Below are 23,674 nucleotides of genomic sequence, written 5' to 3'. Positions count from 1 at the left end.
AGCTGCTACTCGGGATTGATGCAGCAACCTCTGCATAAAACAGAATCTCCTCTTTTACTTTATTTTATTTCATTTGTATTTTATTTTCTCAATTTCCTCTTCCTTTTTCATGGAGTAATTTTTTTTACTCTTCTGATTATTACCTGTGTACTCGTTTGCATCACTTATGTGTTTTTTTTCTTTTTCTAACGTTCTCTCATTTACGATTTCAGCTGGCTCTCTTAATCATCTCCGTTCGCTTCGCTTATCTTGTTCGCGCACCCTCCGCATCGGCGTACTTTCCTCTTATTTTTTCTCTTATCGTACGATTTACCTTTCTCGCTCCACTCTTCATAAAATTATCCTTGCCAGCTCTCGTAGCTTTTCACGGGCAGCCTCCTCTTTCCTCTCGTGAATTTTTTTATCTCCTTTTCGCTGTACTTTTTTCGTTGTCGTTCTTCCATCTCGTATAACTTTCTCTTTCCAAACTCTCTCCCACGTACAATACCGCTCGCTTTCTCTACGAGCTTTCTCCCCTCCTTCCGACAACATTTTCCCCTCGTTCCTCTTCTTTCTCTATTCTATTCTATCCGAAGCTTTTATCCCCTCCATTTTACTTTTAAATTCTACAAATTGTCTTCTCTCTTTTCAAACAACTTGTCCTCTCCCTCCATTGCTTTTACCCTTGTATCGCATTCTCCGTATCTTTAGAGATATTCCAATTATTCTTTTCTTTCTTGTACCTACGACTCGTGTCCTTTGTTCAATTCCTTCCCATTTCCCACTTTTCCGTCCTCCTTTCATCAAAGTTTCTCCACTCGTTTCATTTCTCTCACGTTCGTACTCTTCCTACTTTCCGACCAGTCTCTGGCGAATCTACTTACAACATTAACCTTCTCGTCCCGTCTATTCCCACAGATTTCCAATCTCCTGCCTCCCTCATCCTCGCCGTCTTTCTTACCGCCCACTTCTCTATCCTCGCACTTCCTCCCTTCCATCGCTATTCTGTCTCTTTCTTGTCCAAATACCCTTCACCCCTCAGAACACGTGCCACCGCAGATTTTCCACCACCGCTGTCTCTCTCAAAGCCACGTTTCCCCCTCTTACAATCCATTCCTACCAATCCTCGTCCACCCCCAACGAGGTGCTTTCTCCCCTCCAGCGCCAGCCTTTCTCTCGCACACGATCCACCTCGGTGGCCGCCACCGCCGCCTCTCGCGGAGTTTCTCTCTCGTTTCATCCCCCTCGTATGCAGCCGAACCGATCGTCGATCTTTGTCTCGTCGGTGGTCGCGCTGTCTGTCGCCGACACCGTGCAGCGCGGAGTCAGTCCGGTTGCCTACCTCGGGCGCTGTTGACAGCCACCCCCCGTGCGCGAGGAACTCTTCCCGATGCCAGCCGCGTTACCACCGTCTCTTCCACGATAGTGGCGAGACCCCGTGACAGTGGCCGTCTTCCTTCCGCGAGAAACTGCCTGCACGAACTTACGTGGTGTCGTTGTGTGCCGCTAGATCTAATCTTCTATCGTTTTTACAGTGTAGGGACGTACAGTGCGAGAAACGTAAAACCAAGTAGTGATCCGTTAGGAAACTCATATAATACATGTTAGGTTCAAGTGTTCGTTTGTTTCGGCATATGAAACGACTGTTGGTCCAATAGTTGATCAGTCAGTAGTCAGTACGAGATCGAAGGTAACGCTGGTAGCAGTGCTAGGAACGTCAATAGGTGGTGAACAGAGAAAATGAAGCGGACGACGAATCGTGTGAGATCATGGTGGTGAATAGTAGCGGTAGCAGCAGCAGCAGCAGCAGCAGCAGCAGCAGCAGCAGCAGCAGCAGCAGCAGCAGCAGCAGTAGCAGCAGCAGCAGCAGTAGAAGCAGAGGCAAACGGCGGAAGCCAGCGCTTTTGGCATGAACGACGAGGACAACAGTCTCGACGAGGCTCGCGGTTGCGGCGATGCTTATAGACGTGACGTGACCAGCACGTTCGTGCCCGTCTCGCCGAACCAACGCTCGCCCAAACTGTCTGATCTCGCTCGTGATACTTGTGATCCTTATGACGATGTGTGTGTTCGATTGACGATTGATGGTGTACCGTGACAACCTAATAACGAGCGTTTAAAGGTCAGTAACGACCATCCGTTTGACTTCTGGAAAGGTCCCCCTCTGTCTGTTTGTCTCTCTCTCTCTCTCTCCTTTGTCTTTTGCCGTTTTACCCCGGTTCGCTCTCGTAGTTTGTTAGCTTTTCTCAGTTTTTTGGCATCAGTGTGGAGTCACGTGTATGCGGGACGAAAAGGCAATAATAACATCGCTGAAATATCTGCCCTGCGTCCCGGTCGAGAGTCTCCAAGTTTAGTGCATCCGTAGTTTATGGTGTTTCAAATCCGTGATAGTATATAGATGTATAATAAAGATAGTATGAATGTATATAATAGTCGAACAACAAGGTACAGGTCCTTTACAGAAATATTCGTTTATTAAGATATAACTAGGAGCGAACTAAGTCGCGGAGAGGGTGCGAGTGTACGGAGAAAAGGTTGAAACGATCGAGGCGGGGCCGTGATAGCGAAATTGGCGTCGAATAAATCCGTGTTTTGTCGTTGAACGGCAACAAGGAGAAGAAGAGCGTCTCGTAGGAAAGCGATGATAAATTTCTTCGGGAAGGTCGGGAGGAGGATTGCATAACGTCAGCCCCCTCCTCTCCCCCTCGTCCTCGAGCCACTCGAGTTTCCCCTCTCGACTCACTGTTTCACGGTTTTCCCTCCTTGGTATAGCTGAGCTCTCCTTCAAACGGTAACAAACATTCGCGCCGATAGCTAATTAAAAGCTTTTTCACACAGATCCGCTCCTCTTCCTGGCCACCCTCTCTCCCTTCCTCATTCTTTATTCTCCCCTTTCTCTTTTTTCCTCCCCCCTTCCACAACATTCGTTGTGTAACGAAGGAATTTTAATTAAAAAAGACACCGACACCTATTCTCGGTAGAGGCATCCACGATGTCGTTTAATTCACTGGACAAGGTCAGGTGTCTCCCTTTACCCTCTATCCTATCCACCGTGCCTAGAGAGAATTTCTACCTCTTTTTCTCTTAACACGACACTGGAGACGAAAAAAAGGAGATCACCCTGTGGGGATCGATTGTTGTCGTTTTTTTCACCGATACTCGCATAAACTTAAACGTATACAGGCTGAACATTGACCCAGGACATTGACTGGGAATCTTATCCTTTCAAACTTTTGACATTGTTCTTTGATAACAGTCGTTGCATTTGCCGATATTTGATATTTATTCGACGATTTTTGTATCGAAGAAGAATTAATAATAAAAGTTTGCTCATTTCTCCTCGTGGTTGACTTTTCTTCTAACTGGCTCGTGTATTCGAGCAAGCGCGCGGAGGGCTTAAACGATCGATGGGCCCTTAACTTTCTTCCGTGTTTCATTACAATGCACCACTCTCTGCTTCACCCCTTATGTATAACATCGATGCACGAAAGAACGTGTTTTCGAGAGCACGGATAGTCAACACGACGCTCTTTGCGACGTGGCCCCTCTTTTCCCTTCTTACATCCTTCTACCTTCTTCTACCCTTCGCCGTCGTGAAATCTTAGGGAATTTATCGACGACGAGATTTCTCTTGTCTCGTCCCAGTCCCCTCATCTCTGTTTACCCTCTTTCTTTTCTTAGATCCGCGCACAACGTGCACTTAGCTACCCACACGTAAGTACATACATGTACGTACACCTGGACATGTGTGCATTCTGAAGCACGGAAGCATGTATCGCCTCTACTTCTCTCTATGTGTTTATCCGTACATGTAGCTACATATATTCCGACACGAGCTCGAGAGAACTCTGGTGCAGTGATTCCCAACCATACGTGGCTACGTGACTACCTCGCCGAGTTGTGCCAGGAATTCGAACCCGTTAATTCAACTATTCTGACATTCTGTCGTGTTTCCCTTTTCCGCACATCCCTCTAATCTTCGACTTCGTAATAGTATGGTATCCGGCAATCGCTGCGAACCTTAGCTGAACAACACGATCTTCGGTCATTGACAAGCTCTGCTTTGAAAACGCTTTAAATAGGTTCGACCATTTTCAGCTTACATACCTTGTTAGTGTTTGTTCAAAGTGACAACTTTACCAGCCATAATGAAAACTCATAGAACTTGGATAAATTAAAATCTTTCATACGGTTCTTGAATCATTTGAACATCTCAATGGTTCAACATTTTGAATGTAAATCATCGAAGTGTTGGGATACCTTGTAGAAAATCTGCAAGGCAAGCGAGAGGCAGAAGGTCTAAATAAGGAGCTAAACAAGTCGAAGTAAGGTGTGAAGCGCCTTACGCTATATACTCCAAGCATATTTCTCTTTTAGCAGCCGTGTGGAAGTTTGTAAACTCAGATTTGCCATTTTATCTTCGAGCAATACATTAACTAGCCTTACTCGATGTCTCTTATGGGAACAAAGCCATTAAAACCGATTAACACTTGCACCACGTACAATGTACGCGAGAATGAGCATACATTCGCGAGAATCAACCCTCACGTTTGGTTTTCATTCACTGACTTGTCCGACTTGCATTCGTCTTTGCAGAATAAACATGGTTCAAAGTAAAGTTCTCATTAACGGAATAGACACCTTGCGCGTATTTACCATATTTACCGAGCTTGTGAGTCGTGAAACGAGGGAACGATGAATACTTGAGAAGAACGCCGTCGGAAAGAAGCTATAAACTTTAGAGGCCAACCAAGGGTTGATTATCCAGCAACATCGTGAATATACCTGGAACATTTAGCTGGATTCTGTCGGTTTTAAATGTCATCCTTGAATATGTTATCGCCGGTGTTATACATATAAACGTCCCGCTAGCATGAATTCGTTTCACGATGATGATTGAGCCGCGACATTTCGTCCCACGGTCGAATTTCTCGTCTATTTTGCGCGCTGCTCGCTTCATAAGGACACGGCCCTCTCGCTTCGACGTACCTTTCCTCCCTCTTCTTGCGTGAGCGACCCTCGTTTCCTCTAATTTGAACCAGATGAAAGCGAACTCGCTTGACGTAAGTCGTCTAATAAGAAACGCGAACCTCCATGCTACTGCTGATATGACTTCTGTTAAAAATAACCAATGCCTGGTAGCTACGTCTCCGATATATCTGACAGTAGCATCCCTCTTGTGGGTTTGAAAAATTCCCACTTCTGCATTATATTTCTTTAGTGTATAGTGGGTCTAGTTATCAGACATTGAAGAAGAGCCTGTATGGGCGATAAAAAATTGGTACGTATTCTGGTTAGATATCATCTTCATGATTTTTTTCAAAAAATATTCTTTCTCGTGTAATATAAGATGAATTAATATGGTATTATCTTGGGTGTAACTTCTTTTCTTCGAAGGCCGTGTACAATATATAATTCTAATGGAAGTCTATCAAATATCGTTATTATTTGTATCATTGTTATGAGTTATCTAATATTGAAGAAGAATCTGTGATAAAAGATTGGCATTTTGAATCGAGATTCTCATAATTTTGTCTAGAAATATCCTCGCATAATATACGGTAAATCGAATGATTGATCCTATATGGTGCTCTTTCGAATGTAATTTTTTGTTTCTACTTTTCTCCGTTTAGATTCTAGTGATTCAGATCGAAGAAAAATCTGCGTGGGTGATAAAAGGTTTGATAATCTGGATAGAAGTCCTCGTGATTTTATCTAAAACTATATTGTACGCATAGTAAATAAAGTGAATTGATTTTAGTTCTATCTGGTATCACCTTGAATGCAAATTTCTATTTTCTCTTTCCTGCATAGACAGACTTCGATATATAACTCCAATGGGAGTCTAGATTCTAGTGGCGCCTGGTGTATGTGAAAAACACATTTCGTTTGGGATTTTTATCGCTGATGTTTTTCGTATTAGCGTATTTGCTTGAACTCTTTGTGCTTTGTTTCTGTATCGTTCATTTCACAGTCTTTCGTCTTTTTCTTGTCCAGCGAGGGAACACAGCGTACCACGGCTGGTCGGCTAAGAGAAATCGATAATAGAATTGCCTATTGCACGCTAGAACTGTCAGAAAGAAATACAATTTAGCGAGCCACACGCTAGTGACCTGTTCGTGACGTTTCACAGCGTACGATGTTGCTTCAACGCGATCTATCACGATGAAGGCTAATAATTACTACCTGCTGTATCTGTGTAACGCTCTCTGTGCATCAGATAATACGCGGCTGTGCGTGTTAATTGCGAAATCGAGCGAGAACCCCTTTCGAAATACTTCTGTTCGAAAAACACGAGCAACTTCGATAGAATCGCTACAATTTGATATTTTTCCAGAAATTTGTTACGGAATTAAGCCGAATCTCTTCTTTTCGAATCAATATCTTTCGTTTTTCCTTCGATCTCGTTGTAATGTTTACTTTGTTACGACTAAGGTGCAATGATTTCTTCTTTATGAATGCCAGAAAATTTCAACCACGTTCAATATCTTCGTAATTTTTCATTTCTTTGAACGTTCAGAGTGACTAGTTGCGTATTCCGCAAAATGCGTGCAGCCTGGTAGCCTAATTCCGCTAGCCAGATGTCTCGACAATCTTAGGATTAATTCCTTCATTTCGTGCCTCTAATATCCACGCCAGCTTTATATCAGCGAAGTTTATTGCCTGTCCTTTGCTCCGACTTTATTGATGCGCATTTCGTTCGCCGTAAAGTTGATATTTTTATCAATTTTCGACGTTCACTCGTGACAGAGAAATAGAAAAAGCCAACGAAACCATGCCGTCTCGGTGTTCGATATTCCGGCAAGATAAATTGTGCTCTATCAGGAACTTTATTGCTTTACATCGTTGACACGAATCTGTGACGCGTATTGTTTGCCACACCGAAATGAAAGGCTGGAACCGTTTTGCCGCCGCTCGATCGGTTTCTGTTTCAATCGTTTACCTAGAATGGTACCCTGCTAACGAGCGCCATCAATTTTGGCTACAGAGAGGTAACTCGCCTGTTTTCGCTTGCACGTCTTCTCAAGGAAACTCCGATAATGCGTTTTAATTCCATCTACAAAGAGAGGACGTGATTCTTGATACTCTACAATTTACTACGGATCATTAAGAGCGTTGAATATCGCAACGTCGCTACTTTACATACCTGTTTACTAACATGTGTTGCATAATAAAAATAGTATAATAAAGATGATTAATAATTAATATAGGTAGTAATGAATGACTTCGAACATATCGAAATTTCCTAGACGAAATGAAATAGAGTTCGTGCAGTTTAAAAAATGATACGATGGAGGTAATAATCCACTGCCCCAATCAGACGGTAACGATAGAACGTATTAGTCAGATAATTGGCCAAACAGCCACTCGGGATATTGTAATCCGTAATTAAACGGGTTCTAATCAATCTACTAACAGAGACGACAAACCCCTAACCCAGTAAACATAGGCTGCTCGCTGTAAACTATCGAGCTGTGCAAGCATGTCCGAGGCGTGTGTACACGCCATAAATCATTGAAAGGTTATTCTTACAGCGATCAGTCTTTCGCCATTACCATCGTCACCATTGTCACCATGGGTTTTTTTAATTTCTCCCGATATAGGGATTGTCAGCAACGTTGTAATCGTGGAAGAGAATCATCGGAAGAAAAAGAGAAAGAAGACGAAGAAAAAAGCGGACGTAGGAAGTACAAGAAGCAGAAAGGAAGGAACAAGGTACAGGTATAGACCGGTTGGCCGAGAAGCCGCAAGAAACAGACGACTACTGTCGGAACGTATAATGTGGCTCGCGTGACACCAGCCGTTTCTCACTGCACATTTCTCGTCCACGTCTACGGAGGAGGCTCTCCAGGTCTCGATAAACACACACGCTCCCACTTCCATTCTCTACCCGGACGGTATAATCCTTAACGACGAGGACACGCGTACCAGGGAGGCACGATAGTATGACGGTGATGCTGCTGCAACGTTCAGTCACCCTGCAGTCGACGCACAGCCAAAAGATAGCGAACAAGGACTGCAGCGCGAAGCCGCCTTTCTTATTCCTGCTCGACGACAGCCAGGAGCATCGACACTCCACGGACACCACTACGACGACGACAACTAACAACAACAACAACATAAACAACAATAACAACAACAATAACAACAACAATAATAACAACGAAGTATTTAAAGGAGGTAACAGAAGAGACAGTAGTCGTTCGTACGTCGCCGACGAGGCGGCGGCGTCGGTGACGTCCCAAAGACGCGCCGATTGTGGCCAGGACGTCGCGATGCGATATTACCGGCTCTGGATCTACACCTGTAACTTGGTGCTGCTCGGTAGCGCGCTCGGCTTCGCCGCCGCGGTCTCACGAACACTCTTATTCACCGGCGATCCACGCAGGTACATGGTGCCAGGGGTACCCCGTGCATTCGACCCGACAGCCCTTTACGCTTACTTAGCATTAGCCACGCAATTGGGTCTGGTACAATTGTTGGGTTGTATAGCGGCGAGGAGATTAAGCGCGAGACTTTTGAACGCCTACTGGGTGCTGCTACTGGCGCTTCTATTCGGTGACGCCGTCATCGGGGTCGCCTGGGTCTTCCGGTTTGAGAGGATGCGCGTCGAGCTCAGGCCCACTCTCAAACAACGATTACAGGTTAGTATCTTTTTTTATATTCCATTCGATTTTCGTTCGCTTGTTTATCGAACTTTTTTGATCGATAGGATTTTTACAGAACGATACGTAAGCGGGATGATCAAGCTCGATACCTGGAAAAAGCATCAGAGATGATAGAAGAATTTTTTATAGTTGTGAGTGAAGTTCCCCCCTTTTTTTTTTTTAGAAATCATTAATCGCTTCGTATCATTCTGTACCGATCTAATCTCTTGCCTTATGATTTTTTTATTAGTAATTAAACTTTCTTACAAATATGATCTATTTTTGAATCGAAATATTAAAAGGCAAAGTGATAAATCAACGTTCTAATATCTTAGTCTAGAAAACTCAATTAGCAGAGTCCTGAGTCCTGGTCTCTAATTATGGCCCAGCAGTTCAATCATTCGACTTTCCCTTTTCTTACTTTCGCTCGCCTTTAATCTCACGTATTATGATCTTGACAATTTTCGATACAGCTAGTAGTTACGAACGAACTTTGATTCGATACGACTTTGCCTGTCGAGCCTTACACAAGCGAACTTCACCTTAGGCGTCTCAAGGTAGCCTAGTGGTTAGTGGAAAAAGTTAGACGTCAAGAGTTAGAAGGTCTTTCCATCGCGGAAACTTTATGTCTGTGATACGGGATGAGGCTGCAAATCAGATTCCAAGCTCCGACAACGAGGACTCTCTCCTCTTTTCTATTAGACGAAATCGTCCCACGGATCGATCGTGAGCACACCTCGAACGAATTTTATCCGGCCATTTCTTCGGTCGTAATATGCCAGGCATGAAATACACATTGAATCGTGATACGCATCGCTTTATTATCCCGGGAATGTATGTTCCGTTACCTAGAATTGTTCGAAATTTAGGGACGCGATAGACGATGATATTGAGTAGATACACGCCCTCCTTTCCAAACATCGCACAAGGCTCTAACTTCTGACTGTGTTAAAGAAAGAGCTCGAGAATCTCGATAGAGAAACGTACGACGACTAAATCGTGAAATTTTATGCTCGATGAACGAGAATACCATTATACGCATGTTGAGGGGGGAAGATTATCGTTAAGCGAAGAATAAGTGGCTCGTTTTCGCAATAAGAGAATCGGTAATATCGCGATCAAGAGTCCTGGGATGGATTTCTTACGAGGAAATAAATCTATTCGAGTCGAGTCGAGCCAAACACTCCATTTTCTTTCTATTCCGACAGAACGAGAAGAAAAAAAAGAAGAAGAAGAAAAGGAATAAAACAGAAGGAGAGTATCAAAGAGAAACGTTAGAGATATAAAAGATTATCGAGAAGGTCACAAAAAAATTATCGAAGCTCACGATACGTCGCGTGTCTTAGCATTCGTAGTTGCCCCTTGGAATAATTTAAAACGTCTCTGTGCTAGATCAAACTTTCGCTCGGAAAGTTAGAGGTTTCGCGCCTCCTCCGTCGATTGCTCTCCGACTAAAAAGTCTTTCGAATAGAGCCGGACGAAGGACGATAATTTTCGTCCGGGATACGAAGTGCAGTTGCATTAAGGCGGAGCATAAGCTGCGCAAAAAAGGAGGAGAGGAATCGGTTTCCGGAGGAGCTGGAGAAAACGGCGAAGAATAGCGGAGGCGTGGCATCCCTTATCACTTCTACATAACATTCAATGAAGTATCGACCGCGTGGAAAGAACAGGTTTCCGGTGTCGGAACCGGGACCAAGTCCAAACACTTTTTCACTGTTTGGCAGAAAAATTGTCAGTGAATCATAAATAAGGTGGTGTCTGACTTGGCGAGAATCGAACCGATATTAGAATACTTTCTCATCCCCTTCTAGTCTAGGGGAGTTCCTAGCGGCAACTCAATTGAATCATCATTTTTGTTACGTATGATATTTCATTCGATCTCCGCTTCTATTTGAAACGTGCCGCGTGTCTCCCATTCGATACGCTATTCCCGGTACTTTTTAATCAATAAACATAAAAAATATACAGGGTTGACCGGTGACCAAAAAATCGATGTAATCTTTGCAGTAAGAGGAATAGGATATAACGTTAGTCGTTAGACACTGGTGAATTGTGGTCGTACTATAGTAGGCTCGAGCAAACGTTAAGTTGATTTAAATTCACAGTCGATCATAAATATCTACATACATCCATAAATTTGATTTATGGGAAGAAAGTAAAAACGCACTTTCTTGTTGAATCTTTTATGGTGCCGTATTAATACACGATGAGATTGTATATTATCGGTATCGGTATATTAATTTTAGTATTTTAAGAAGGAATTAAATCACCTGGAGTTAACGCTCTTATCGTAATAGTTCAAATGTGAAGGATGCATGTGGATTTTTGTTACTCACTAAATATATCCACTAGAACATTCCCTTTGTTTTTTTACTACAAAGTTTTTCACGCGTCATTGTAATGTTTTGCACATCCAGCGCGTAGTGTTATTATAATTCGAACATTCGTGGTTGGCTGACCGGCCACGAGGTAAGGTACGGTTTGTGGCATGATACGAACATTATTCATACCATAGTCAACATACAGCCTGCTAACTATTTATAAACTAGCATACATGCATTCACGTATTTCCTAGCAAACTTTACGCCGTGGAACTACGGAATTTCTGCCTCTCTTGACGCTTGACATTAAACCATGTAGGTACATAGATAAAAAAAAGGGTCGAAGCAACGACCGATTCTGAACTTTAAGATTAATTAATTCGGTCCTTTTATTCTGAAAAGAATAGAATTGTTCTATTCTATATATATGTATACATCGAGGACGAACGAAGATTAAATTAACACCTCCGACGAGTTTCGAACTAATAATGACTGAGAAAAGATGTAATCTTGAAATTAATCGATCCCTTCCTCAGACTTTTACTTTCCGCGAATCACACGACTCGTTTATTTCCAGCGAGTTCTTAATCAACGATTGAAAGTTTTAATCGTGGCGACACCGTTTCCGCCTATCGAGCGAGAACAAGCCTGAAACTTTAAATAACTTCGTAGAGCCTAAACAGTCTGAAATTTTTATCAACGCGAGATCGTTGATATATCACTGCAGTAGTACTCATGTCTGTTGAAACTTCACGGGGAAGTTCTGTCTGTCCATTTATCCTGAGGTATTGATTTAAATATTTAGATAGTACAAATTATTCTCTCGATATTAGTCTGAAAAAACAAATTTTCAATATTTTTTTTTAGATACTCTTTCCATGAAAAGAGGACTAAAAGTTTTAGGAAAAAAAATGTTTTCTCTACCTCGTTTCACATCGGATACGATATGGATTTTGGAAACATTCGGTGATGAACTAGCTAGCCGTGCTAATTAAGAAACAGTGAACTAGTTTACTGGCGCCTCGTTACTCGTCACGATGAAAAATCAGTGTCACGGGGATTACTAACAATTCCAACTTTTCGCCCGTTTCACCTCGTTTCTCTGCCCGTATCTGCAGTCATTATTCTTAGCCCCGTTCTTATCTAGGTCGATCGCATAATCGACGGAAAATGTGCGTACCCTTGAATAATCGACCTGGATACATGGGACATTTCTTATACTTCTCGTCATTTAAAAATTCTCTTTCATGCAAAAATTTACCATCGAATTTTCTTCATTATCTTTTACATTTAATTCTATTGCGTCCTTTGGATCATTTTCGAACCAATCGTATACTTCTATCTATTAAAAGTTCTCATAACTCTGAGTATCGTGTCACGTTCTTTATGCTTCTTATATTAAAAGATCATGTGTGGTATCATGAACCTCCGATCAATTTCAATCATCCAAATGAATTCAATAAAAATTTCATAGTGATATTTAAACGTTCCATCGAACTCCATACTAACTGAGTCTATCTTTTAATATGTAAATATTGGTTCGATATCGAAGAGTTAAAAATATCGATTTAAAAATATCTGCAGCCAGTCGCCTTTCGACGAACGATGCGTAAATTTAGCCCCGTCGATGATGTTTCGAACGAAGCCGAAAACTTCCTAGTTCTATGACCGTCGTTCATGTACTATATATAGCAGGCCATCGGCTGTTCTCCGATCGTAGAAAATGACCACTCTTTGTAGAATCTCGACGCTCACAAACATCTAAAAAATGTATGCCTTTCATATATCTTTAATTTTGCAATTTTACTATCACAGATTCTCCAATTGTATAATCGTGCTTTTACAGAATCCCTATTCTTATAATTTTACTCTTACAGCAATTATCCTGAACGTTCAATTCTACCACGATCTATTCGTCTACCAAAAAATTTCTAACAGCTACGTTTCAGATTGACGTGAATTCTATCTTTTTTTTTTCATCGCAGATGGAGTACGGCAAGGATCTACGATTTAGCGAGCAATGGGACCGTTTGCAGAAGGAGTTCTCCTGCTGCGGAGTGACCGGTCCTAGAGACTTCGGTGGTAGATGGCCACAGACCTGTTGCGTACCCACTGGCAACGTCAGTGACACTTGTCAACAACCGTACGCGAGAGGTTGCGAGGAATCGTTGATGAGATGGCTACGAAAAACCGCGGACCTGCTGTTCGTATTGGGCTTCTGCGTGATAGCGTTCGCGAAATTATGTTTCCTGGGGATACTGCGTTACGAGATAAGGGAAATGATACAAAAGATACGGTTGCTCCGAGAACCACCGCCGCCGGCGACTACCCTAACGCAACCACCGTTCTCGCAAGTGATACCGGAAGCCACTAACAACGGAAGCATCGTTCGACGCACGACTCTGCCTAATGCTGTCACTCCTTCCGGTAAATTTTATGAAATATTGCTGGTATAACATATCAATTTTACGAATATATAGAACATGCTTTTTTCGGTATAGTCTCGATCAGATTAACCAAGTTATTTAAATTCCGATTGGGGACTCGATATCGAATGACTTGATCCAACGAGAATGTAGAGACTTGAAAGAATATTTCAGGTCAAGTAATGTTTTGTAAAGTATAAAGTATTTTTTAGTACAAATTTTATAATACAGTCGATGGTAGCTCTGGCGTTAAAGAAAGGAGAAGATTGAAAGGAGGGTTGAATGAAATTAGGTACAATGACGGTGAAACATTAATTTTGACCATTGTGTAACAAAGGGACCAGAGGGCTTTAAATCTCACAATGATTTGGGGGCTCAAAAGACAGCAACCATTAAAAAATTATGATAGGGGTGGAGTGTTTGTGTGTAGGTTCGACGTAGGGTGTTAGATAAGAGGCGGTAGTATAAATAGCCGTATGGCGCCGACCACTGGAACGCACATTTGACGTCTTTAGGGGATGGTTATCTTCGACCTCGACTTTTACTTCGCTGTAGTCCACGCGGCATTTAGTAAAGATCTCTAAATTCTTTTACCTTTATTATGAGTTTCTGCGATCTAATTTGTGAAAAATCTGTCTACTATATTTTAGAGAATTTCTACACACTAAATTTTTAATCTTTTCAGTAATGAAACCACGAATTAAAATCGAAACTATAAGTCATAAATCTGAAGAATCGTGTAAGATCTGATGATATACCATCTAGCTTAAGTGAACTACAGTCTTTATTCTGTTAAGTAAATAAAAGACGGGCAAGAAAGCACAATCCAAGTAAACGTGAGAACGATTATTCGTCAGACGTCTCCCGGAGTTCTCTCGGGAAATTCCTTAACTTTCGTCCAGACACGTTTTTCCATTCATGGAAAATTTTTTAGAACTTAGCCATTACCGCAATTTCCAGTGTCTTCGACGGAACAGACGTTTCAACATTCGTCGACCGTGTAGATCGTTTTTAACATTCATTAAGGTCGTTCATAATTCCTTCCTTCTCTTTTCTTTCCCTTTTGTTTCTTACACCAACATCTCGCAGTTGGCTGGCTTCGCAGCCAATAGCAGTTACACGGTTTAAACGACGCAGGGACGTGCCGAAAAGATCGGATTAACAGCGAGAAAACCTAACAAGAGGTAATTGGATGAGCATGAAATTAACGAAAGATTAACGCTTTATAAATGCTACGTCGGGTAGAATGGAGAATCTGTAACGGGAACGACGACGAGGACAAAGTGCTTCTCAGAATCTTTTCACAAACGTTCGATCTGCCGCTTATTATCTCTCTCGTATCTTCTGCGAACCGAAACTAAAAACGAAGCTGTTGAATGAAGTGAAACGAAAACTCCGATAGTTGCTGGCGAGGAAACGAACAATACCGCGAAGCTGACCGGAACCGTAGACCGTTAACGAGATTCGCGGAAGATAAAAGTAGCGCAGAGCGTGCACGAGCTCATTGGAAAATCTAGATTGCGTCGATTGTTCTTTCGACATGCGATTCCTACGATGAGCAAATATGTTTACTGGTTGCACGGGATCCACGAAGAGAGTCTATTATCGTCGCGATTGAAACACGCGAGTTTCGATCATGGTATAGTAATGGATCCTCCGAAGATTTATAATCTAGATACAATACCGGTGAGAAATATTCAGTCACATGTTTATCTTTGATAGAATACAATTTTAGATTAACGAAAGTATCACAGCGCGGTGAGATTGGTTTTTAAAAGCTAATATGCAACGGACAAAATTAGAATTGTCGTTTAAGAAGACTGTTTATCTAAATCGATTAGTTTCCAAGCTATAGAGCACGTAAAAATCATTGAATCGTGAATTTTATTATAATATACAACTACCAAGCTTCTTTAATAGATAATATATAGTCTGATAATTTCATAAAAAGATACTACTAAATATGTACTGTTTCTAGTTATTAGTCTGCCATCAATCTGTTCACTTTGATCACATTCCCGTATTGTCTTTAAAAATCAACCAAAGTATCCAAACACTCAACAGCGCGCAGTATAGAAATGTTCGTTCGTCTAATTATTACCAGCCGGAAATTTCGAGCAAATTCGAGGTAACTGAGTAATACCCAACTCGTTAAGCATTTAGATGAGGTGAGGGGTGAAAAAGTTCTTCCAAAAAATAATTGGCATGAAACGACAAAGGGGTTAACAACATGAAAGAACCGTGCGCATTAAACCGGTCATAGAACGAAAGTGGGAACACGTCGGGTCGTTTCACAGGCAAATGCATAATTCTACGTTGAAGCTAGCGATCTTGGTCGAGGCTAGTCATTTAACTAATACACCCTGCACGTATTATGTTGAGCTCTGCATTGTCCGGGATCAGAGTAGAAGAACTAGGACATTGCGTGCTCCAGTATAATAAGTATTTAGCACCCTGTTCGTACTGTCTTGTAATTACACGAACGATAGAGCGGATTTTAACTTGTAAGCTAGACTCGTGGTGTAGTTTCAATCAAAGGTCATATCGTCGAAAGATAAGAAGAACCGTTCGTATCGCTGATCATCGCATGGATTCCGTTCAAAAGTCCGCCATTGTCGTCACATTTTTTATCATCCTAGACGATCTATATGACTCGTTTAAATTATAAAGATAATGATTGTAATATCGATTTTATACCAGGCATGAATTTTTCTACGGATGCTACTATATCGATATCGTACATCGTGAAAGCTTCGACCAAGTCTTGGTTTCGTAATCGGAAGCCTCCGGCAGTGTCTTCGAGGTCTCCCGATCGTTGATGGTTGTTGAAAAGACAGGATGAAGAATGTTTCTTTCAGATCTTGTCAGCTGTCCTCCTTTCCAGAATTGATCATTCGTCTGCCCTTTCTTTGAGAGAAACATTCTTTATACGGAATAAAAAGGGAATCTTGACAATGATTTCCTCGAGGATGGAAAAGAGAAACGTTTCTTCCATCGTTTATCGGTCTCAGTAGAGGAATTAAATTCTCGATATAGCTTCCAAATTGAACGAGTAATTATTGTCGCGAGTTTCTTGATAAATGAAACTCCTTCGTTTCACTTTCCGCTAAATAATCTCTGCAATACCCTGTGGGAATTTTTCCAGACCCTTGAAACGGATGGGCAGAATCAGTAACGCGTGCTACGCTGCATCCACGAAACACGTGCCGCTAAAAATAATTTTATACGCCTGCTCCGTAATTGGTATTCGATCAATTTTTAAAGAGCAGCCAAGAATAAGAGAATTGATCTCGGAGTGATGCATCAGCGTACGAAATCTTCAAATAGGAGTCTAACCGAAACCGTTTTCTTTCGATGTTCTGTTCATAGAGGCTAGACACAAAGGGATATCCTACTTCTATTCGCGTGAAACATTCGGCCAATGTATTTGCACGGAAATCAAAGGGAATAGGGTGACATTTGCGTCACCCTAAACGGCCATGAAAATACCTATCTTATTTCCCTTCCGTTATAGAAAAAAGAAGGGAAAAGGCCAATACGTAGTTCGGAATACGGTATCTCCCCTTAACATCGAATTTGGATCCTTCTCGACCGATCGAGAATATATCAGCGGGTGATTCTTCAACTACCTCCCTTCTTATCTGCAATTGTATTAATCCCAAAGGTTGTAGAAGTCCTGGAAAACTCGAGTGCCATTATCTAGTGCCAGCGATCTAGCAGCATTATCTGTACGAATGCGTGCGATCGACGCATCGTAAACGTATAAACTCGATCTAGCTAACTGCCAGTGAGGGACACTGTAATAAAAGACTGATTGCACGCGATGTACATCAATAACTACCACAACATTAAGACCAGTACGGACGTTACTAGTAATAGAATGTAAAGGTTGAAGGTTCTCGCAATCTTTTTGCTACGACTGTATACATAGTTGTCGCGTGGAACACGCTCTATTGACAATTGCAGTGCAATCGGTATTCGGAATAGTTAACGAGCTAGAGTAGTCGAGCGAGAAAACATCCTGCTGTTTAGCGACTAATTTGAATGTAAAACACGGAAAATAATATGAACTTTATGCAAACAGTTAAATAATTACGCAGAATGATTATAACTCAGAAATATTAAGTAGTCACTATGACGCCAATTCGTTGGAAAACCAGTATGAATAATAATGTCTTGATATTAAAGATAAGAAAAGTGCTTACGAAAGAAACAAAGTGCAAACTTTTCCATGAAACTATTTTATCCTTACATTGATAAAAATCACTCTAGTTGGCACCTATTGATACCCGGAGCAAATAAAATATCCTTAAAAATTATAATTTAAAATTAGTAAAAATAGAAGAAAACATCCTAATACAAGAAATTTATTTTATCCAAAAATGATAAGAAAATGAATTTTAGGAAATGCATCGTTGCTGATCCAAACGGACGAGTGCAATACCGGAAAGCACCCCTTATTGGCGAACAATCTGCAGGATGGTGGCGCAGACAGCGACACAAACAGTCATTGCGCGCTGATTCTCGAGGAAACGACGCCCACCTCGGCGAACCATAATTGCGGCAATCGGGAGAAAAGTAACGGCAACAACAACTATGAGATGCGAGAGTTCAACAGGAGATTGTGGCTGTCGAATGGAGGCAGCCCGGGCACGGGTATAACAGCCGGTGGTCAAAGCAGGCGCACCTGACTATGGAAGTGGTGGCGAAACACGTCGAACCGTCTACTCTACAGGAGCAATCGGTCCGCCGAGATCACCGTGTATAAGTAAGCTAACTCGTATATGCCTGACTCTCTATATGCGTGAATTATCCTGTCAATAACACAGCATGACAGAATGATCTTCTTCTATTTCAAAAAATATAAAAATAGAGAGATGATAAAATATGAATAAACCCTCGGATTCTCGTATTCGTTTAACCACTTAACGGATAAAGTTTCCCTCGATTTATTAACGATATTAAATATTTTTATAGATATAGGTACATGGATGTAAAATACATATTTTGTAAGATATTTTGATACAAGATATCGTGCACGATCTATACAGATCAATGGTTAAATTAAAAATAATTTATGCCCGTATATGTTACAGGAATGTGCTGTTAAGTGGTTAAATTCTTTTCACAGAAAATAGGAAGGAGTTCTCTTAGCCAGAAGAGTTACGATAATAGTTGCATATAGAACATAGTTGCAACGATAGAGAGTTCTTTCTGATAAAAAGAAGAGCCGATATTTCACTTGAAAAGACAATGCACAAATGTCATAGGCACAGTAGATTATAGAGACGTATCGAAAGATATTATGTTGGGAGTATTGATTTTCACGTTAACCCGTCTTCAGCGTTTCCGTTGAATCCGAAGGGAAATCCCTGTTCGATCCTTCATTTCCTTTTTGTCTCTCAAATCACGTGGTGTCCGATCAACGTTCCGCTATTCGTTTCTTGATATACTAACGGCGGTATAAAACGGGTAGTTTTTTCTCGATCGAGTCGGCATAGATCGATTTTATTCCGTCCAATTTTCCATTTTCTCTCGTTATCGGGAAATTGTCGAACATCAAGGAACGAAAATGATATTGTCGCTGTTATGTCAAAATTATGAACGCATAAACTTTCAAGTCTTCAATAAAGACGTAGACCGAATATCTCTTCATTTTTGTTCTTCTGTGCTCTATCTAAATTAAAACGATAAATACAGTGTAATAAATTTAACCACGATGATTATACTCTAAGCTTGCTATACTTTAACCGCACATGCACGATATTGGCTTTAGAGAGACGATGTTGCCACCCTGCCCTAATTTCTTCGCTATTAAATGCGTAAATCGCTGTGTATACGCGTGTATCATATGCATACGCGTTTCAGGTCCCATTTTAGATGTTCTCGCTCATTTCGTAACGAGACGAATGCCCGCGTGAACACGAGCTTCGATTCATTTTCAAATCGATAAAATAACGAAACTAGACGAAAGGGATCAGACTGAACCTTTGAGTCGCTGACTAGTCGAGGATTGACATCCCTTAATATTTTTCTACTAACTTTCGCTGGGATCATTCCTCTTCTATCTACTAGGCAAATTGCAATTGTAAAATCGACCTATAAATCGTCATACAATAAACCTACAGTAGATAAGGGGCGAAAGAATCGTGATCCAGCAGTTTGTCAGTTTTCTTTCAGGTTGGATAGAGAGTACTGATGTTTTTCTACGAGAGAACTTATTTTCGTATACTGTAAGAGACTGTAGCGCATCGTTGATTTTATCAGATAGAAAATAACGTAACGATAGAATTATACACAGTTAAAAGGATTGCGAGCCATCTGGGTCGCAATTAAGAAGGTACACCGTATGCAGGTACCTTTCTCTTTTGTCTTTACATCTTTCTACCGCTTGAATCGAGCATTCGTAACAGATCGATATTATCCGGAAATTTCCACTCTTAATTGACAATCGCCTGAGTTAGGAAGCCCGGAAAGAAAATAATTGGTCGATAATCGATTTTAATTCATCCTATAAGAGGAAATTCTAATTACAGGGGGAATTTGATTGCATCGAAACTAACGTATCGTTAATTTTGATTCTATTAACGAATCTCTATTTTCGTCAAATTGATGAAGTCTCCTATTCAACATCCGTTTCGCGAACTCCTTGATCGAATTAAAGTCAGACATTTTCGTAGTCTTGATTGGACTCGAGTTTCCAGTATATTTTTAGAAGTCAGGGGGTTAATTGACAGATATCTCGTTACTCTCGCTAGATAGAAACGGTAAATGACCCATACCAAAATTTTTTAGAACAGACAAGTTTATTCTGTTAGCGTTAAACGAAATACTCTAACGCGACCGAACATTTATATCCCGCAGATAAATAGATCTCGCGTCTCAGCATTCGAGCATGGTAAAATTAAGCAAGACAGCAATAACAGAATATTAGATGATTGTATAAAAAGAATAAAAAGTATATAAAGCAAGAAGAGAGCATTTAATTCGAAATTTAAAACGAAGTAAACCGATACCGCGACGAAATTAATAAACACAAACGAAATGACCAAATCAAGCCATATATAATACTAAGCGTATGTTCATTTTTTAAAGGATAGGTCAGCAGACCGGAGCTAAGGTTTCTAAAGATTCTACTGACTTCACGAGCACACCAGCCCACAATAAGCGAATAACGTTCAAGGTTCTACGTGTCGCCAGGAAAGTGTATCGTTGAATCGTCTTGTATCAAATAGAACACACTCTAAATCCTTATAGTCGATGATAGAAGTTTATTTTAAAAAAATGGAACCGTTTCGACCAAGGCTAGACTAGACTAGAGTATAATTTGACTAGTTCCTCCATTTCGTTCTTTTGAAAACCTCGTGGCACGACAGATCGGTTGAATCGTTTAGTAATTATAGGAAATTTTAAAGATACATTTTCCTCGTGACGTCGTATACTGCGATGCGACTCGTAGTGCTGACGAACAGAGTAAATTTCCGTTTGCGTGACGACACAAGACGGCCACATGAAGCGAGAGTCGACACGAACGAATTACAAGATCGAACAAGAGGACACGGAAGAAAAAAAAGAAAGGATGGAAGCAAAACATTACGAAAATGAGAAAAAAGCGAAAAAAAAGAAGAAGTACGTCGAAGCTGCACAAAAGGGAACATAAAAGCCTGTGTATGCCTTTCGACGTCCTTTCGATTCTCTTTCTACGCGTATTCCTTACATGTCTTTCCGTCCTCGCACGGTCGGTGAATAAAAAAGAAACCAAAAAAAAAAAAGAGAAGAAAAATAATCAATTACTTTTGTAGATTTATTTTTAGCAGTAAATTTTCCTATATGAAATTATCTCTCTTCGAATCGAAACAAACCAAAGAGCGTTTCAGACACGGAGCCGTTGTATACTGATTTTTATCGCGTGAATTATGCTAGTAGTATGTCACAGTGTAAAATGTAACTATCGTTCGCTATTTATAAGAATAATACTCTCCAGCAGTTTGGTCCTTCTTTTAATTAATATCGTTTATTACATCGTCATCACATGTTTAATTAGCGAACGATGGATTTTCTCTTCACCGCGTTTCTGACCCAAAACCGGCGAAAGTTGTATTAAGTTGTATCAATGCACTCGGTTGCATTTATACACGACGAGAGTACAGTGCATTGCTCGCTATCAAAAGTTTTTTAGTACCACACTATACCGGCGAGATATATATATCAAAGGTTAATCGCTTATCGTCACGCGAACGTTTATTTTTACTTGTTTTTTCGATTTTTCTTATCCCTTTTATGGTGAAATTCTACTAACGAATTGTTTCGATGAGTTAAACGTCAAGGATTATATGGATGCGATAGTTACGGCAGAATATTGTGGGATACTACTGCCAAACTGATTCTCCCTCTGCGAAAATACGATTATATAAAAAAAAAAGAGAAAAAAAATAGGAAATCTGTTTTCTCGACGAGCTACTATTACTTAGTGAAGATATAAGAAAAAAAAAAATAAAAAATGCCGAAAAATTGCATTGGGAAAAAACACATATTATATACACACAGAGAGACATACACACAAAGTCACCGCATAAGAGTAACGACTATAAATTCCTAGTTCTTTTTATATAAAACGATACATGCAGCGCGAGTAGTCTGTATTGATTTGTGCAGTAAGTCGTATAAATATAATACGATACTCAAAGTAATTGGCTTCCTAGCTAGGATTAATCGAATCTTAGGGATTATATACGTTTACGAATGCAAAGTAATGGATATACGTATTTAGTAGACTGTATATAGCGACGTAGTCAAATATTAAGAGTCGATCGTCTGTTTAAGAAAAAGCCAGAATCAATTGCATACGGTTCAATCATGTATATGTTGAGAAACATTAGTTTTCTTTACTCTTGTTTGGAACAACACGAATGAAAGTCACGAGGCTATCAAGAATCAAGATACAAGCTGTACAGTTCATCGTTAGACTTCAGATTTGATCTTTTGTCTTTCTCGTAATCGTATCAGTCTGGACAACAGGGTATTCTTAGCATCGTACGTTATAACGCGTAGATTACTACCAAAGAAACTATTTATTACATGACATGTTTATTAATGCGTATTGCTAATGATGTACATTTTTGAATACATATTTTGTTCCTTTTAGTTCTATCACATATGATTTTGTATCATTAAAGAGAAAACGAAAAAAAAAACGCGAAAAGAGAAAAATTGCATTCCAGATAATCGAAGGTTCTTTCTTAATCAGGCCATCGAGTTATCGTTGAATGTATTAAGCTACAATAATAATATGAAAGCTTACACCTCGCAGACATACAGCCTCTGCCACTAAATGTATATAAGGATATACTATATGTAAAACATACGACAGATAGCGTTAATTGATTTTTAAACCGATCATTTAGAAAGGCAACTATGTTACTGCAAGCCGCCCAGAAATGAAAACCTACACGCTACCTTTAATTAGAATAAGCTTTGAAACTTTTGACTAAACGAGAAATTGATGTACTGGTTTTCACGTTTTGATTCGTTCCTTTGATTCGTTCAATCATCAGATCGTGTATTTGTTAAACGAACGAAAGACTCGTATCTCTATGTTTTAGTCAAACATATATTCAGACAACAATGAATAACGATCCCATAATGAAAAAGGCTTTAAAAAGATTCAACATGTGTAGTAATTTGTAACTGATTGATATTTAAATGTAACATGTATATCGAGACGAATGAAAGAGAGGGAGCTTTGAATAGTGCCTGCTTAAGAAACCTAATTTACTGTATCTGTAAATGGTTAGATATGGTATGTACGTTATTTCGTACACGGTAAACCTAATAGGACTACCGTAGCCAAGTATGGATAAAAGTGTAACTAGAATATAAAATACGTTCGTTATACTTTCATAATCATGCATATTATTATGCATAACGGAAAAAGTTTATCTCGAACTTTTTTTTAAGGAATCCTCATAAATACTTTTTTCAAAAACACATTAAGAACAACTTAGAAGAATTTAATTCAAATGACTATTTCTTTTTAAAATGTTCTATCTTATATCTTAATTTCAATATATTGCATGGACATAGTTTTCTACCTCTGGCTTTAATCATACTTTATGATTTTCAAATTATATTATTCTATCAGATCACTCTTCCCTATACTACACTATGAGTTCATATTATTCAATACATATTCTTAAATGTACATAAAACCTATGTGGTCGTAATTGTATGTAAATACTGTTAAACGTTCTATAACTTCTCTGAAATATGAATACAAGGAAAATTGGTTATTTAGTATAAT

General features: G+C 40.2%; 2 protein-coding genes across 5 annotated transcripts in view; one reads left to right on the top strand and one right to left on the bottom strand.

Annotated features, from left to right (window-relative positions):
* The window catches only part of LOC138179343 (uncharacterized), a 34,875-nt gene that overhangs the window by 8,614 nt on the left and 2,587 nt on the right, over positions 1-23,674 (bottom strand). The gene's annotated exons all lie outside the window — the stretch shown is intronic.
* On the top strand, positions 29-23,673 carry LOC138179350 (uncharacterized). Of its 3 annotated transcripts, none has more exons than XM_069112035.1 (5): positions 29-2,101; positions 7,584-8,624; positions 12,934-13,375; positions 17,779-18,142; positions 20,475-23,673. In XM_069112035.1, exons 2-4 carry the CDS (start codon positions 7,926-7,928, stop codon positions 18,063-18,065), a joined length of 1,428 nt encoding a protein of 475 aa, XP_068968136.1. In that variant the 5' UTR covers positions 29-2,101; positions 7,584-7,925; the 3' UTR covers positions 18,066-18,142; positions 20,475-23,673. The 3 variants fall into 3 exon arrangements, with proteins under 3 accessions (XP_068968136.1, XP_068968137.1, XP_068968134.1); XM_069112036.1 differs by lacking the exon at positions 20,475-23,673 and adding an exon at positions 18,471-19,526; XM_069112033.1 differs by having other exon boundaries at positions 30-2,101; positions 20,470-23,673.

Source organism: Bombus flavifrons, chromosome 4 (assembly GCF_040668555.2).
Source record: "Bombus flavifrons isolate JBK064 chromosome 4, iyBomFlav1_principal, whole genome shotgun sequence".
Taxonomy (NCBI): Eukaryota; Metazoa; Arthropoda; class Insecta; order Hymenoptera; family Apidae; genus Bombus; species Bombus flavifrons.
Note: the sequence above shows the minus strand (reverse complement) of the source record. Positions and strands in the feature narration are given on the sequence as shown.